The sequence below is a fragment of the Spinacia oleracea genome, chromosome 1 (assembly GCF_020520425.1).
Source record: "Spinacia oleracea cultivar Varoflay chromosome 1, BTI_SOV_V1, whole genome shotgun sequence".
In the NCBI taxonomy this organism is placed as follows: Eukaryota; Viridiplantae; Streptophyta; class Magnoliopsida; order Caryophyllales; family Amaranthaceae; genus Spinacia; species Spinacia oleracea.
Window position 1 is genome coordinate 113,315,464 of NC_079487.1, and position 18,348 is coordinate 113,333,811.

The following is an 18,348-nucleotide window of genomic DNA, read 5'->3' on the forward strand; positions in this document are numbered from 1 at the left end:
TATATACAAGCTAGAATTCTAGAAGCATCTATAAGTTGTTATAACTAACTGATCATGATGTCAGCAGAATAACAGAAAGTGCACCTAGGGTGCTGACTGTATGCTGACAGTGCAGACTAATCAAGCTTGCAATGCTTCAAGCTGAGATGTTGAAATGCTGATGTTGTATGCCTTGTTTCAGCTTCATAAATAGAACAAGTAGCAAGTACATCATATAATGTTAACAGTCCCCGCGAATGGTTATCTTGGACTTTAGAGTTAAAAAGGAAATATATTATCACTGAATAGTTATCGAGAGCTTTGAATCATTTCGAATTGCTGGTAAACTAGTGCATGTGCTATTGCACGATAGCACGGGTACATATAAAAGTATCAAAAGGTATTGTGCGCACAAGGTATACAATAAATTTATTGTACACTAATATAACTTTAATCCTTTTTTTTTTGTAACTTTAACCTAGTTTTCATTAATTTTTATATTAGTAAAAAAAAATTGATAGATAAATATTTTAAAGGGTTAAATAATTAATTTTATACATTATTAGTGATTTTGAAGAAATAAGTTTTACTAAAACGAAAAAATTTATCACTGAAAATAGATAACTTTAACATATATATGCTTAACTTTAACAAATTTATGGAGTATAGAAAACTCCAATATCTCCAATTCAAAAAAGCCAAAAAAAAGAAGAAGAAAAAAAACCCTTTAAAACTCTAATATCTATTTGTTGAATCCGGAAGGCCCGAAACTTAATTAGTGTAAATTAATGACAAAACTTGAAACAAGAACAATTGATTAGCAGTTTGAGAGCAAAAGAATGCAGAGAGTGTTTGGGAGCTTTTGTATAATCGATTGAATGGATGACAGAATTACAATGAGGAGTGCTTATATACAAGCTAGAATTCTAGAAGCATCTATAAGTTGTTATAACTAACTGATCATGATGTCAGCAGAATAACAGAAAGTGCACCTAGGGTGCTGACTGTATGCTGACAGTGCAGACTAATCAAGCTTGCAATGCTTCAAGCTGAGATGTTGAAATGCTGATGTTGTATGCCTTGTTTCAGCTTCATAAATAGAACAAGTAGCAAGTATATCATATAATGTTAACAATTAATCCAAAGAAAAAGAATACAAATATAAGTGTCAAATGTTGGTAGAGTGGAAAACACTTGTCGGGCAGCTTCGTTGACATACGATTGACGAGGTCGATCATTGCACAACCCTCAACAAATGAAACATTATTGTAATACTTTCTTCTCTAAAAGGCTATCTTACTTCTAAACACATACGTAATCTACACCTTTGGAATTTAGTTTTATCCCAATTAACACTATTTCTATATTAAGAAACACAGATTACTACTTCGCCTTGATACAAAAACCTTGTTTTATGTCAACCATTGTCGTAAGAGTTCCCTAATCCCTATTATAGTTAATGATTCGATTCTTACAATTACTTAATTTAGTTATATTACATGTTATACTTCTAACTATTATAATTACATCATTTCATTTCGGCTCTTTGAGCTTACAGGGTTGCTCTCCAAATAAATAATACTTTGTATATAATATAGGTAAAATTAACATGAATAATCTCAATTTTTAACTTTCTTCTCAAAATAGGCCCTGTTTGGCAATTGGCTGTTGGCTGTTGGCTGTTTTAGTTGGCTGGTTTGACTGGCTGTTTGAGTTGGCTGCTTTTGTTGGCTGTTTGACTATTGATTGTTTAAAAACATGTTTGGTAAAATCAGTTGTTGGCTGTTGGCTATAACTATGTAAAATGACATTTAAGGACATTTTATGACTTTTATTCATTTTTAATAAATGTTATGTACGGAGTAGTACGTAATAACTAATATAAAGTACATAAATTATTAATTGAGTATTATTGTTACCGTTTATAAATTAATTTATACCAATTAAAAATATAATATATTAAGTATTTAATATTATCAATTATTATTTATTATTTATTATTATTAGTTATTAATTATTATTTAGTTATAAATTATAAATTATAATTATAATTATAAATTATAAATTATAAATTATAAATTATAAATTATAAATTATAAATTATAAATTATAAATTATAAATTATAAATTATAAATTATAAATTATAAATTATAAATTATAAATTATAAATTATAAATTATAAATTATAAATTATAAATTATAAATTATAAATTATAAATTATAAATTATAAATTATAAATTATAAATTATAAATTATAAATTATAAATTATAAATTATAAATTATAAATTATAAATTATAAATTATAAATTATAAATTATAAATTATAAATTATAAATTATAAATTATAAATTATAAATTATAAATTATAAATTATAAATTATAAATTATAAATTATAAATTATAAATTATAAATTATAAATTATAAATTATAAATTATAAATTATAAATTATAAATTATAAATTATAAATTATAAATTATAAATTATAAATTATAAATTATAAATTATAATTATAAATTATAAATTATAAATTATAAATTATAAATTATAAATTATAAATTATAAATTATAAATTATAAATTATAAATTATAAATTATAAATTATAAATTATAAATTATAAATTATAAATTATAAATTATAAATTATAAATTATAAATTATAAATTATAAATTATAATTATAAATTATAAATTATAAATTATAAATTATAAATTATAAATTATAAATTATAAATTATAAATTATAAATTATAAATTATAAATTATAAATTATAAATTATAAATTATAAATTATAAATTATAAATTATAAATTATAAATTATAAATTATAAATTATAAATTATAAATTATAAATTATAAATTATAAATTATAAATTATAAATTATAAATTATAAATTATAAATTATAAATTATAAATTATAAATTATAAATTATAAATTATAAATTATAAATTATAAATTATAAATTATAAATTATAAATTATTAATTACAATTATTAATATTGTTAACTATAAATTAGTAACTATAAATTATAAATTATAATATTTATAATTTATAATTTATAATTTATAATTTATAATTTATAAATTATAAATTATAAATTATAAATTATAAATTATTAATTATAAATTATTAATTATAAATTATAATTTATAAATTATAAATTATAAATTATAAATTATTAATTATTAATTAATAATTAATAATTAATAATTAATAATTAATAATTAATAATTAATAATTAATAATTAATAATTATTAATTATAAATTATAAATTATAAATTATAAATTATTAATTATTAATTATTAATTATTAATTATTAATTATTAATTATTAATTATTAATTATTAATTATTAATTATTAATTATTAATTATTAATTATTAATTATTAATTATTAATTATTAATTATTAATTATTAATTATTAATTATTAATTATTAATTATTAATTATTAATTATTAATTATTAATTATTAATTATTAATTATTAATTATTAATTATTAATTATTAATTATTAATTATTAATTATTAATTATTAGTTAAGTAGTGAAAAATAAGGATAAGAAAGTAATTTAAGTAGTGAAAAGCCAAAAGCCAATCCTAAAAAGCTAGTAACACTAGCTTTTCATTTTTGGCGGAAAAGCTGGCTTTTCAGCCAACCAACAAGCCAGTTACCAAACACATTTTTTGGCTGTTTGACCACATTAAAAAGCCAAAAGCCAAAAGCCAATGAAAAAGCCAGTAAAAAGCTGGTTACCAAACAGGGCCATAATCTCAATTTTGGATTATTTCAGGATAATTCTAACTTTGGGAAATATTCTCAAAATAAACCAAATTATCACTTTTCTTGCCTACACTAATCCGTTTTAGGTCTATAATATACGAGGTATATACAATGAATAGTGTGAATTGTTTTGAGAAAGTATCTCTTAAAGTCGGATTATTCTAAAATAATTTAAAATTGAGATTATTTTTAGAAAACTGGTAAAAGTTGAGATTATTCATGTCAATATTTCCTATAATGTAAACAAGACCCTATGTTTATTTTTTCAGTTTCTTTATACTTCGTATAATGTAAGACAAGTCTATGCTCATTACGCAATAGTTTTAACACTCTAAACTCCCGTGGAAAATATACTCCCTCCGAATCTAAATGTTATTTCTGTTTCCTTTTTTAGTGTCCCAAAATAATATTCCCATTTCTTTTATTTCCTTTTTAATCTCTTCCTTGTAATTCTATTGGTTTATCAATAAAAAACCTTGTAGTTTCATTGGTTGGTTTAAGTTTGGATGGATTAATGAGTTGGCATTTTTATTTCTTAAATTCTATTGGTTCAACTATTTTGTTTTCCTGTGAAAATGGAATAAAAAAGCAACAGTTCCCATAAAATTACATTAATAATAGTTAATCTTATAATGTTTCTTTTTCTTTAATAACCGTGTAAAATGACAAAAGGAAATAATATTTAGGTTCGGAGGGAGTATTAGTTACACCGGGAAAAACAAGTATTTTTAGATGAAGGGATGTAATATTGGCAATATGGCAAACTAAAGGGACATTTTACATTTACCTCAAAGTCAAAGAAAACAAAAAAACAAAAGGGACATGGTAACATTTTAGGAAAATCTTGCGAAAACCATTAAACCACCGATTTCTGATTTGTCATTACCCTATTTATTCTCTCTCTTCATTCACCCTTCCTCCTCACTATTCCAACACAAAAACCTTCTTCAGCAACTTTTTTACAGTCTGTAGTATTTGGAAACATCTGCATCATGGGAGATTGGGAGGCAAACTCACCCACCTTCCCAGAACAAACTTTCAAACACAATTTCTTTTTATTTGGTAACCCAAAGTATTTAAATATATATCAACAAAAATAAAATTAAAAACCCTGTTTATTTTATTTCCAGATCCCTAGCTTTTCCTTTTTTCCTTCCTTTGGGAAAATCAAGATCTTTTCCCCCCAAATTCATCACCATTCACCAGCTGTTTTGTACCTTTCTTTACTCTCTGGTCCATCCTATATATACCATCACCAAACCCACCTTCTCTTTCCTTTTTTATAAATAACTTCATTGCGTCATTTAATCAAACACCTTTCAAACACTCCAAAAACACCTACCAAATTTCAAAAATTCTCCCTTTTTCCCATATTTTTACCCTAAAATCATCTCAAAATTATTTTATAAACCCATCAATGGGTACTTCGAAATTTCAGCAAAATCGTCTTATTGTTCTTCTTTTCTATTTGATTCAAATATGCTCTGTTTTCGTCCTATCAAAACAGAGCAATCACAGCTCGCATCTCTCTCCTACCGTTATATTTGCGCTCAAAGCTCAGAAAATCCCATCTGGGTCAATCAGACGGCCAGCAAGTAAGCTCCCTTTTCATCACAATGTTAGTCTTACAGTCTCTCTCCTAGTTGGAAGCCCTCCACAACCTGTTACAATGGTGTTGGATACAGGTAGTGAGCTCTCTTGGCTCCACTGTAAAAAGAACCCTGGTGTAAATTCCTTATTTGACCCTCTTCACTCTACTTCTTACTCTCGGATCCCATGTACTTCACCCACTTGTCAGGCCCGAACCCGGGATTTTAGTATACCCGCTTCGTGTGACCCGAACAGATTGTGTCACGTGTCTGTCTCCTACGCGGACTTCTCTTCTATGGAGGGAACGCTTGCTATGGATAACTTTAAAATGGGCGGGTCGTCTATGCCCGGTATCTTTTTCGGGTGTATGGATCAAGGTTTTAGTAGTACAGATGCGGACTCGATGACCACAGGGCTATTGGGTATGAACCGTGGGTCATTATCATTTGTGTCTCAAATGGGTTACCCAAAGTTCTCATATTGTATTTCGGGTCAGGATGCTTCGGGTGTGTTGTTATTTGGAGAGGCTAATTTCTCTTGGCTTAAGCCAAGAAGTTACACTCCCATGGTAAAAGTTACTAGCCGTTTACCGTATTATGACCGTGTAGCATACTCTGTACAATTTGAAGGGATTAAAGTCGGGGGTAAATTACTTTCTTTACCCAAATCAATCCTTCAACCCGACCACACCGGGGCGGGTCAAACCATGGTTGACTCAGGCACTCAATTTACATTCTTACTTGGGCCGGTCTACACCGCATTGAAAAATGAATTCTTGGCCCAAACAAGGAGTACGTTAAGGGTATTAGGAGACCCGAATTACGTATTTGAAGGCGCAATGGATCTATGTTATCGGGTGCCCTTAGCTGAAAAGGCTTACCCGAATTTACCTATTGTGACACTAATGTTTCAAGGGGCCGAAATGAGTGTATCTGCAGAACGATTACTATATCGGGTTCCGGGAGAAGTTAGAGGATCCGATGGTGTGCATTGTTTTACGTTTGGAAATTCTGATCTACTTGGGGTAGAGGCTTATATAATAGGGCATCATCATCAACAAAATATGTGGATGGAGTTTGATTTGGTACAATCTAGGGTAGGGTTGGCGGAGGTTAGGTGTGATTTGGCCAGTCAGAGACTAGGATTGGGCCTCTAGAAATACTACATTTTTCTTTTTAAAGAGAATATATTTGTAAATGTGAAAATTACATGTTTGGCAAAGATATGGTGTGGGACTGTGGGGGTAGGAGCTTGGTTGAGACTTGAGAGTTTGACCAAACATGGCTTCATAAATATCTTGTTAGATTGGTAAGTACATACAACTCTCTAGCTTTGTTTGGCATTTGCCAACTATACATGTGCTATATTAATGTACATTTCAAGTATTTACTTGTATATACGTACATAAGTAAGAGATTTTGCTAGTTACTCCATAAAATTTATACTTCATATTTTAGCAAAACTACTATCGGTTCAAATTATCAAGAAGTAAGCATAGACCAGAATCTGAAAAAGTAATAATCATAAAACAAGTTATTCTAATTAAACAATCACTCAAGTATATTTGAGTGAAATAAGTATTAATGATTCTTGTGGAGTATGAGAAAATATTACTATGTAAATGCTTAAACCAACATGATTGGATCCCAACTTTTCTGGTATTGGAAGGTGAAATCTTTTTCACTAAGCCAAAATATTGATGGTGTCTTATGTGAATAATATCTCAATTTTTTACTCGGTATATTTTAATCCTCCGTATATGCACCAAATTCCAAAAACTTATTGTATCATTTGATACATGTCTAGATGTAAAGATACAAGTTTACATCCGGAAATAGCAAGGCTAAACACAAATTTGATTGCCCATTATAAAGTAGGCATAATCACTAGGAAAAATCAAATTCCAATAGTGAATTAATTTAAGTTAGATGTGTATGTTTTTGGTGTTTGTCACGTGTGCAGACCTTAAATTTCCTGATTGAACATCACCTTTTATTTCTACCTCCAATTCTTAATTATTGAGATACTAAAGTATTAGCTGATCGATTAGGTTTAGAGAAAAAGTAAAGTAGTACGTGTTGCTTGTTCTAAAGACATGCAAATAAAAGAATAGTACATGCAATTATTATTCATGTTGGTCGTCATTTACATCTCGTGGTTCCTGACCCAATAATAACCCATTTTCACTCTACCACCTCTCTCCTCATTCACCCAAAAAATACAATCAATTCTTAATGCTCCTACCTACTATACGGTATCTGTACCCCTAAAATTATGTTGCACCATCTTACAAATTCATATGCTCAAATACAAATTTACGGAGAAAAGGGATAGACAGTAGTCACAATATACATGTATCTAGAGTTAGTTTTTGTTTTGTTCACCCGATTTCTACTTTTATTTTTTTGTGCGATTGAATTACAAGAGCAAATAAATTACAAATGGGGGCGGCCAGGCGGGAGAAATCGAACCTGAGATCTATTATAAACAGACTCTCAATTTTAAAACTTTTAACCACACTAGATCAAGAACTCATTGGTAATTCTACTTATTTAAGAAGTACTCCATATATTGGAGAGGATTATATGATGTCTGGTTGAGGGAGTAATGAGATATTGACTAGTGCATATATAGAACGTATGAAATCATATTCCATCCTTGTTATGTTGTATGATGGAGTAGTACTTAATTACACCCATTTGTCTAAAATTAATCATGTTATCTAATTTGTTCTACTTTTTAAACTTTACCGTGAAAATTAAAAGGAATGTCTTTATCATTTGATCTTTTATAAGAAGTTATCAACTCTGCTTATTTATTTACTTATTTATTTATTATCTTCATCAACTTCGCTTTCAACTTAACTAAATACTAATTGATCTAACGCATAAAAGTTCGTATTTTTTTATAAGAATTTACCAATATCGGGTAGATAAAGGTAGTAGTGGTCAAATCTGGTCAAGAAGTTGGCTTTGATATATTAACTCTGGACATAGTTTGGTCTTGATTTGAATGGGTTGCACTAGCTTAGCCATGCACTGTGCAGTAAAAAAGAATGAAATGCTAGAGATGTCACACATTCACAGAGACACAGACCTTGTGCAGCCCGTCCTTCTTGACTGGGTTGGATACTTGGATCCAGTTGGCCCGTGGGCCCATACTCCATGTCTCCCTCATCCGGTTTGTTTGCTGTTTGTCTATTCACATATTTCAATCTTTTGAAAAAATGTTAAATACTAATGTCAAATACTCGTATCAACAAAATTAGAGAAAAGTTGGTATTTTATGAGAATTTAATACTAGGTAGAAACCTTTTTTTCTTGACAGAAGAATAGTAACTTTGTTTTTTGTTTCTATGAAACTACATTTTCACTTTTTTTTCCCAATATCAAAACTTATAACCTTATGGAGCTATTTCTCTTGCCTTATTTCCAATCTACTTAGTCTCCTGCACACATAATATGTTAATTCTTCTCCTTCTCAAGACGCATCCTACTACCCTTACCCTTACCCTTATCCTTATCCCTGCCCTTACCAAGAAACCTTGGATAGTTAACACCACCCTCGGGTGGCGTGCCGCTCCCGGACGACGTTCTAGCAACCCTTGCATATTTTCCACTACACCCGGGCCTAGGAAGTGTAGCGCACCCTTGCATATTTGACACCACCTGTAGGGGTGGCGCGCCGCTTCTAGGCGACGACCTAGCAACCCTCACATATTTTTCACTACACCCGGGCTTAAGAGGTGTAGCGCGTCGCTGAGAAGGGGACACCCCCACGATATTCCATTGTTGATTCATGTCATGATATGTGGCTTAGTTTTACTGCTGGCCGCCACCAACCTACCGCACCCTCCTCCTTTATCCGGACTTGGGACCGGCAGAGAATGCCGCATACGCGACACTCACAAGTGAATGCCACATACGCGACACTCACAAGTGAATGCCACATACGCGACACTCACAGGCGGAGTTGCAGTAAAGATGAAATTATTAAAAAATACGGTTTTTTCATGAAATGCCCCTGAGGTTTAACGAAATGCACCAAATACACCCGCGTCTTTCGAATCACATATTATACCCCTAGTTTTTCCGTACTGTTCACCAAATACTCTTGATTTGACCTTCCGTTAGTCCTCCGTTAAGTCATGTTTATAATTCACCAAATGCCCTTATTTATAAACTTATAGCCTAATATACACCTAGTTGTAAACTTAATTGCTCCAAGTACCCAAATCTGCAAAAGCTTTACAACAAGTGTGATCCTAATTTGGCTGTCTCTAGCTCCCCTACCTTCAACTGCTACTCCTTAGCGAGCTTCTTAAGGCATGCAAGTTCTATGTCTTTGCACATTTTCTTCTTGTACATTTCTGCGAATGTGATGGGCTCTTTTAGGATTGGCTTTTCTCCTTCTCTAATTGCCAACGGATATACTTTCGCCTCTGCTGCTGATTTTGGAACGTTGCTATATTGATAACTTGCTGTTGTCTGAGTTCACAACAGCCTGATGGTCTGCATTCTTGAATCTCCCATTGCTCAAATACTTCCAACCCCCAAATTTAAAAGAGGAAAAAAATACAATATAAGATGATTGGAATCGTAGTAAGAAAAGAATAATCAAGTTTCTTGGACTTAAATTGTATTGATAAGATTCTTAAGAACAATTTGTCTGCTTAATTGAATAAGACAAGAACAACAAAAATATAACCAGCAAACAACATTCCACGATTTTAACTGTTAACATACCACATTCGATTCATTGCGTTCACTTCCATAAAGGAATCAACATTCCTATGATCAAATTGTACCAACTTACTCGAATTTACATTTCGAGTTACCACCACCACCCCACCCCCAGAAAAAGAAACCAACAGCAATAACCAATTAATGAATAATTAATACAAACAAATACCTAACCAGCCAATTCTAATTAATTATTTCCGTTTAAAAAAATACTTGTGCATCAGCCAGAGCAGCCATTAGTAACGACAATTTCATTCAATTACACAAACCCTCCAAGCCCAATTTCAACTACCAAAGCAGTCAATGTATCCTTCGACATCCCCAAAGACGGCGGCGACGGAACATAATTCACGCCCACTGGTGGAACAGCCGCTGGAGGTCCAGGCGGTATGACGACGGTTGTTCCAGAAGGAGGCGCTGGCGGCGCATCCACTGTTGCATTATCTGCCGAAATCAACGAAAAATCTCCGATGGCGGCGTAGCCATCGGCAAAAAGTGCCTTCAAAAAAAGGAGAAGAGAGAAAGTGTGTGTTCCTGTCTAAAGTTGCGACTCTTGCAGATCTACCCAGATTTTTTAGGTTTCGAGTAAATTCAAGTTTGAGGAAGAACAAGGGAGAGGAGAGAGAAAGATGAGAATTTTTTATTTTTTTAGAATTTCTGTCAAGAAATTACAATTAAATCGCGCCAAACACAAATTAAGGGTAAAATGGTAAAACACAGCTAACGACGGACTAAGGTCTCTTAACGCCAGGTGCATCTCATGAACAGTATAGAGAAATAGGGGTATAATATGTGATTCAAACGACGCGGGTGTATTTGGTACATTTCGCCAAACCTCAGGAGCATTTCACGAAAAAACAGTAAAAAATATGTCATAAATGAAATTAATAATAAAAAAAAAAACTGGCAAAAAATTGCATTAATATTTCCAAAATTTTCAAAAAAAGCATCGTATCTTCTGTTATCTAAATCGAAACGGTACGTTATACTCCCTCCGTATTTATTTAAGAGATACTTGGGCGGGCACGTGTATTAACAAAAAGAATTGAATGCAGTAAAATAATAAAGTATGTGGGATTGAGTAGATATTTTAATAAGTAAACAAGTGGGGACCATGTTATTTTGGGGTTAGGAGGTGAGGTGGGGTTATGAAATTATTTGTTTAATAGGATGGTGAGTCATTGGGTAATTTAGATGTGTTATTTAATTAGATGGTGGGGTTGATAAGTTATTAAAAGTGACAAGTGTATTTATTAAATAAATACGACCGGTAAAGACAAGTGTATTTCTTAAATAAATACGGAGGGAGTATGAAGTAAGAAAACTTCAAATTTTTATAACAAGGAAAAAAACTGTTAAAAAACTCTGGAGTCTGGACAATTGGAGCTGACGAAAGACTTCCCGAGGCAAAGGGTTGGGCGCAACTCGGTCTCCGATTCCCAACGCGTCCTAGTCACACGCCGGTTCTCGCCGTCTTCGGCTTCTTCTACAATTCCAAACCTCCAAAAATAAAATCCTTTTAGCTTTAGTTGCATTTGTAATTTAGGATTTTGTATATTACCAAAAAAGTTAAAAAAAACCTGATCAAAAGTCCGTTTGATAAATTGTGAGCTCGTTTGTTCGATTTTTGCACACGATTTCTGATCAAATTATCGTAAGTGAATCTAATTTTCATTTTCTTGTTTAAATTTGTTTGATTTTGTCTTATATTTGTTTGATTTTTAGGGTTGTTATTATGTGAAATTATGGGGGAAAAATTAGCGTTATGCTTATATGTTTTTCTTCAATTGAGAAACGTTTTAGTTGTAGAATTAAGAATTTGAGTTCTGTTTCGTAATTTTAGGATTTTGTCTGTAAATTCATGTCTTTGAATATTCGCGGCTTTATGATTTTGTAGGTTTCGTTATGAATTAGGCCCTATTTCGAAATGGAAACCGTTTCTCTCTCCTCTGAAGCTACTTAATTTGGGGTTTTATTGATCCTTTTGGTATAAGTTTCGTGATGATAAAGATCATTAATTTGTGATTAATTACTTGAAGGGGTTCTCCTTAAGAAGGGGGAAACAGGGTTTTAGTGGGAATGTGGGATATATCTGGGTTTCCAGTATTTTATTTATGTAGAATGCATATAATTATGAGAGTGTGTGTTGGGAAACAAATTATTGAATGCTTTTAACCTTATTTTGACACTTTTCTTGTTATTTGTGGTAGTCTTTTGAAGAGAAGCTGTTCATACAACCTACAGAAAATTTCATCATTGGAATTCTTTTTGTGAAGTTATACGATCATGAGTTTTGTTTTTAGGGGAACTCGAGCTGATATTGAGAATGCATTTCAAGGAATAATCCCTGAACGGCGGGTGGTAAATTTCTTATAGCTTGCTTTCAAATTGGATATCGTTGTTTTAGCAAAACTCTAGTTTAAGTCGGGTATATAGCAAGATGGTTAAGGTTTCCCACGCCTCTTTAGTTGGCACCCCGTGTCCCCTTAATAGTTAGTTGTCGACTACTCGACCCTGTGTATGAATGCCACTGATAAAATTGCCCTGATCTTGTTTTCACCCTTGTCTCACCTGACATGTGTCTGATATCTAACCCTATAACTAATTTTTTTTTATGATAACTAATTTGAACATCTGTTCTGTCTCTTGTTTTTTTTTATTATCAGCGCATTCATGCAGCACGACCAGTGAATACAAATTCACTTGCTTTCCTTGTAACTGGTACTGTCTTTGCTCTTTGTATTATTTGCAGCTTCGGCTATTGTTTGTTTATGTCTCTATTAAACAACTTTGGATTTGGCCAATTCTCTTACTATTTTATTTGTTGCAGTACTTTTGCTCTTCATGATACTAAATTCCCACCAAATGTCACCGAATTTTTTGGTAGATATGTTTCTGATTTGCAAGCTGAATTTTGTTTGTACTTACTAAACTTGGTTGTTTCAAATTGTGATATGGTGTTATCGTTTTGAATATTTGTGAAGCTCTGGCTGGTATTTGGCTTCTTTTTGATGGCTACTAGCCTAAGAATGTATGCAACATGTCAACAACTTCAAGCACAGGCACAAGCACATGCTGTAGCAGCCAGTGGCCTACTTCGCCATACTGAGCTCCGATTGCAGATGCCACCCTCTATTGCATTTGCCACAAGAGGACGTCTGCAGGGCCTTAGGCTACAGCTTGCCCTTCTTGATCGGGAGTTTGACGATTTAGGTATAGTGAGTTACGTTGTCTTATGCACTCATTTTAACTGGTGGAATTATGTTCATGATTCATTGATTGTTTAAATTCGTATTGAATCCCAATTCCTGGCTACTGCTACTTTTTCTTCCCCTATACGTTTGCTTTTATTTTATTGTTCTTACTTGTGAAATCGAATTATCTTTTTGTGTCGTATTGTTGCAGATTATGAAACTTTAAGAGCGCTGGATGCTGACAATGCACCTTCAGTTCCTTCAATGAGTGAGGACGAAATAAATTCTCTCCCTGTCCACAAGTATAAGGTTACTGGTATAGACAGGTGATAATTAACCCATCTTCTCCTCACGAAGTATATGCGTTTGTATGTTCAAATGTATATGTTTGATGCACTTTTCTCTTGAACAAGTGTATTGGAATTTTAGAGTCTCTTCCAAATTGTGGCCTTCTTTTGGTTCTGAATATGCATGTATTGTTTTGTGGAAAATGACATACACATGCCAACTGCTATATTTTAAGTACCTGCTGACATATCTACCTATCTAGTAATGTAATTTTTCCAAAGATAGCTTTGTTGGTTGCAAGGCTTTATTGCTTAAAGTATATAATCTATTGGCAGATCAGTTAATTGCAAAGCATATGACGTTAATCCTGCTGTCTGTGTTTTGCAGCATGGCAGTTCAACAAACTAAAACCCTAATGATGTCTGATTTGTGCTTATGCCGATCTGATAAGCAGTAGTTATGTCTGTCTCTTTTCTTTTGATACACGATTCCTATATAAATATAGTAGTGATGTATACTCCCTCCGTATCTTTTTAGGAGTTACATGTTGACCGACACAAGTATAAGAGATGAGAGTTGAATGCAGTATAATACTAAAGCAAGTCGGGGAGGAAGTAATAAACAAATAGAAAAAGATAGTTGGATAAGTATTTCAATCAAAGAAGAGGGAGTTTATTGTAGTAGTGGTTCGGTGGTTCCCATAGGAAAGTAAGATGCCTCGTATATTAAATAATTGGGGAGTGGGGTAGAAAACTTACAAAAATAGAAATGTAGCCCTTAAATAAATACGGTCATAAGTGGTATATGTAACCCCTAAAAATATACAGAGGGAGTATCACTCTTTTGCAAAATTTGGAATGTCTTTTATGGTTGCTGAGAGTTGTGTCTGGTGTCTTGGCTGAAGCCGGCCTGATAGATGTGAAGGACAATTGGGAGAGGAAATTTAGGGCGTCACTACTGGTACTGGCTTGTGACTAGTAAAATATGGAGAAATCCTTCTGAAATCTCATTTTGATAAGAAATCAGTGACGCCATGATAAAATGTCATTGGGTCTGAATCATAGCTTATCTGTGTAACATGAATTTCATAGAACAAATACTGACTTACGATTACTTCCATATGTGAACTGCGACAAGGTTTATAACAAACATCATGTTATTGCAGAGAATAAAACCCATAATTTGTCCTGGTGTCTCTTTGGGGAAAAGAAACATCAAATGATAGCTGCCACAATCTTCTTTTTCATTTAATTTTCACTTGTGTGCATGTACATCTCAGTTTCCGTTTTGAAGTTTATACCTGTATTTGGAGGATGAAGATTAAAAACTTAAGCGAAATGTATCATACACTAACAATTGCTCTCTTTATGATTGCTGTCAATATGCATGTGATATTCATTATTGCCAAACATGTACTAAATCTGTTTTCCAGCCAATCTCAACAGAGGCCACCCATGTTAATGTTCCGGATGGAAATTTACTTGTTTGCTTGTTAAAATTTGCTGGCTTGTGCATATTAAATTGACAAACTTTTATCTTTTGAAATAGTGATATGGTAGCAAAGAAGCAGGCATCATCTTCTGCATCTTCTGAGGTATTCTTCATTAGTGTGCTTTCTATTTGTTGGCTTGAACTCTGTGAGATCTTCTGTAGAAATGGCTATTTCAGGTTCGCCACACCCTGCTCAATTGTGAGCGAATTTCAAATTTGCGCCTTACATTAGAAATAGTGGATCACCACACATCTAATTAAGACGAAGATCAACTTCTGCGTATTCAGTAGTTTAATAGACCTTGCTTCTTAATAGTTTAACAAGAAGGAAAAGCAATACTTGGTCAATTACTTAATAATTCAAAATCAATTTACAATTTACTCATATTGGTGGATTAATAAAAAAAAAAATATAGTTTTCCTTAACAATCCTATAGATAGAGCTGACTATTATTAATTTGACCTAGCATTTTCATTTCGAATTAGCAAAATCCCTGTTCTTGTATTCATTCCTCGTAGTGGGACATCTATATTCCTGGCAACACTAACTTATTTTCTTTATTTAATATCTCAACATAGGTTCCAAACGGAAAGGTTCTTGAAACATTGAACTTAGGTTGTCTAGGTTTCAGTGACGTACGGCGGTATGTTGGTGTAGAAGTGTGGCAATTGACAAAGGGATTTCCCTGCTACTGGAATTTAACATTTTCCTTGCCATCATGTGATTTTCTTTATCACACCCGATGAGTTATTATAGTCCAACAATATGTAGATTCGTGATAACTCAGCACCCACCTTGTCATCGTGCTATTTGTGTAGTTACGACTCTCTAGTTGTTTTATTCATGCAGTAAACTGTGCTCTTTAGTATTCTGCCATTACAAATTCTTCCTAAGCTTGTCTCTAGTTTGCTTAGAGCCTTGAAAGTTCTTTATTTCGGTTAACTATCATAGATTTTGCTCGATCTATATAGTATGCAATATATAGGCATCTCCTTTATCTTTGAGCTGTATAAGTACCTTGGAATATCTACAATAGGTCAATGGATTATTTTATGAATTTATGTGCCTTCCTGAGTGCTGTATGCAATTAGGAGTTTAAGATGCGGGGAAGAAAAGAAGATATGCGTGGGTGGGATGAGTAGGTTATAAAGTGCTCCTACTTCTAAATCCTTGGTTATCACCCAATGTTTTTGGTCTCGTTTCACTGCTAAACAGAGCTAGAGAAAAGTAGTGACGTCACATCATCTGGGTAGAGAAATCAGTTTCAAAAGTTAGACAATATGTTATCTTCTTCTTATTGCAATTTGCAAATGAGCAAGGGTCTTTGACTCCGTAGCTTTGTTCTTCAAACCTCTGCATTGTTTGTTCAAGTTATTTCATTAGGTTGAGAAAGAATTATATCTGAAATAGGCTTTGATAGCCATAAATCATATGTAAACTCTTCTTTGACGATGGGATGCTCATCTTTATTACGCAAATTGCCTTTAAGAGCTTGAGAATTTTTGCTGTGGTTTTACTTATTTATTTGTTTTTGTAACTCCATAACTTCTGTGCATCTTTCATGATCCTTTCTTCATTTTTGTGAGCTTGAAACCTTTTCTGTTAAAATTTAGAAACCTATACACGTGTTTCTTGTTTATTTGATTCATTATGATTAATATCTGCGGAGTTGGAGGTCAAAGCTTCAGGTTTTGTTTTGTCCCTAGATTAGTCCCATACTAATTTTGTTGGGTACCTTTGTGTTTCTTGTTTATTTGATTCATTATGATTAATATCTGCGGAGTTGGAGGTCAAAGCTTCAGGTTTTGTTTTGTCCCTAGATTAGTCCCATACTAATTTTGTTGGGTACCTCTTTGTCCGCAACCAGAAGCAGCAGGACATTTCTATCAATCCTGGCAGCTCAAAAAGCAGCTCAGAAGATGAATTAACTTGTAGCGTATGCTTGGAGCAAGTAAATGTTGGAGAACTCATCCGTAGCTTGCCATGTTTGCACCAGGTGAGCTCTATTGGAGGTTTCCTTTGCTTCTCTTACCTGTGCTTGAAGGGCTCAACTGTAATAAGTCTGATAACGTTTAAAGATAACTAGATAAGAGATATGGAAAAATGTTTCCTCTGCTGGTTCACTTAATATCGTGAGTAATTGAGCTTGATACGGATTATGTTGTTGCCTATTATTTATAATGTTCTAACAGGGTAATTTTCTGTTTGTTGTGGTCTCTTCAATTGTGAAACCTGTTCATCCATGCAATGGTGCTGAAGTTATTTTTTTTCTCTTTAACACTCGCAATGGTTATTGAGCTTGTATCTATTAAAAAGCTTACTGTGATTACTGATTTGCAGATTTAAGTCTTTTGTTTTCTCATTTAAGTAATAAGAAATCTCATGCTGCTTTTGAATTCGTTGTGCAGTACCATGCTAACTGCATCGACCCATGGCTTAGACAGCAAGGAACGTGCCCTGTATGTAAATTCAAGGTTGGGACTAGTTGGCACGAAGATGGCCACGATGATGCTTCATACATGGTCTAAAAAGTGGCTCTGTTCTCATTGTATTTATCCCTGATTACAACTTACAAGGTTATGTAGCTTTAGTTCTAAAGTGAATACCTCTATATTCATGTGAAAAACTAGCTGATCCACCGGAACGTCTTAGTAGTAGGAGTATTGGCTGGTACTGAATTCGGACCAATCGTCAGGAAATGTATACACCGAGGCCACGACCTTGCTTGGTATTCTGTATATGATTTTCGCATGTGCTTCTCATGTGAACGTGCTACATGCTACGATACCGGTGGTAGTGAAAATGAAACAGGGAAATGTTTGTTCATAACGAACATGTTCTTCCTTCGGGTTAGCATATGGAGATACCATGTAAATTTCATCCTGCCTTGTTGAATTGGAACCAACTACACTGCATTGTCCTCGAACAGTTGAGCTGCTGTGGGCCAACAACTTTTGTGCACAGATATAGATTCATTCTTCGTATCCGGTCCAGTCTCTCACAACAAGCTCTAAGTAAGCGAATAAAAGTTGCGCTATAGCCGGTGAACTTCTAAAATCTCTGTTTTATTCATACATTTTATTTTCATATACTAGAAATAAAATAGGGTCAAAATAAATTATGTGAATAGTGTAAAAAGTCAAACCGGTGCGTGTATCACGGGACGGAGGGAGTATGCTTTAGAGAAAAGCTCTTGCGCCGGTAAATTAAATACCAATGCCCAAGACACAACGATCAAACCATAGGCACAATACTCAAGCATTAGGCACACAACA

General features: G+C 32.8%; 2 protein-coding genes across 4 annotated transcripts; both read left to right on the forward strand.

Annotated features, from left to right (window-relative positions):
* Positions 1–4,740: 4,740 nt before the first annotated feature.
* LOC110778713 (aspartic proteinase PCS1) lies at positions 4,741–6,785 on the forward strand. Its single transcript, XM_021983269.2, has one exon. The coding sequence runs from the start codon at positions 5,185–5,187 to the stop codon at positions 6,511–6,513; it is 1,329 nt and encodes a 442-aa protein (XP_021838961.1). The 5' UTR covers positions 4,741–5,184; the 3' UTR covers positions 6,514–6,785.
* Positions 6,786–11,444: 4,659 nt separating this feature from the next.
* Positions 11,445–17,902, forward strand: LOC110778712 (E3 ubiquitin-protein ligase SDIR1). 3 transcript variants are annotated; one of them, XM_021983265.2, is made up of 9 exons: positions 11,446–11,753; positions 12,310–12,460; positions 12,766–12,820; positions 12,930–12,982; positions 13,084–13,312; positions 13,505–13,619; positions 15,130–15,175; positions 16,941–17,069; positions 17,482–17,902. In XM_021983265.2, the coding sequence occupies exons 2-9, from the start codon at positions 12,386–12,388 to the stop codon at positions 17,599–17,601; spliced, it is 822 nt and encodes a 273-aa protein (XP_021838957.1). In that variant the 5' UTR covers positions 11,446–11,753; positions 12,310–12,385; the 3' UTR covers positions 17,602–17,902. The 3 variants fall into 3 exon arrangements, with proteins under 3 accessions (XP_021838959.1, XP_021838957.1, XP_021838960.1); XM_021983268.2 differs by lacking the exon at positions 12,310–12,460; XM_021983267.2 differs by lacking the exons at positions 12,766–12,820; positions 12,930–12,982 and having other exon boundaries at positions 11,445–11,753.
* The last annotated feature ends 446 nt before the right edge of the window (positions 17,903–18,348 follow it).

Excerpts from the sequence above, each read along its gene's own strand:
- LOC110778713 (XM_021983269.2), top strand. The coding sequence starts at position 5,185 with ATGGGTACTTCGAAATTTCAGCAAAATCGTCTTATTGTTCTTCTTTTC.
- LOC110778712 (XM_021983265.2), top strand. The coding sequence starts at position 12,386 with ATGAGTTTTGTTTTTAGGGGAACTCGAGCTGATATTGAGAATGCATTT. Across the intron at positions 12,821-12,929 it reads ACTTGCTTTCCTTGTAACTG|TACTTTTGCTCTTCATGATA; the intron begins GTACTGTCTTTG and ends TATTTGTTGCAG. Across the intron at positions 13,620-15,129 it reads AAGGTTACTGGTATAGACAG|TGATATGGTAGCAAAGAAGC; the intron begins GTGATAATTAAC and ends CTTTTGAAATAG.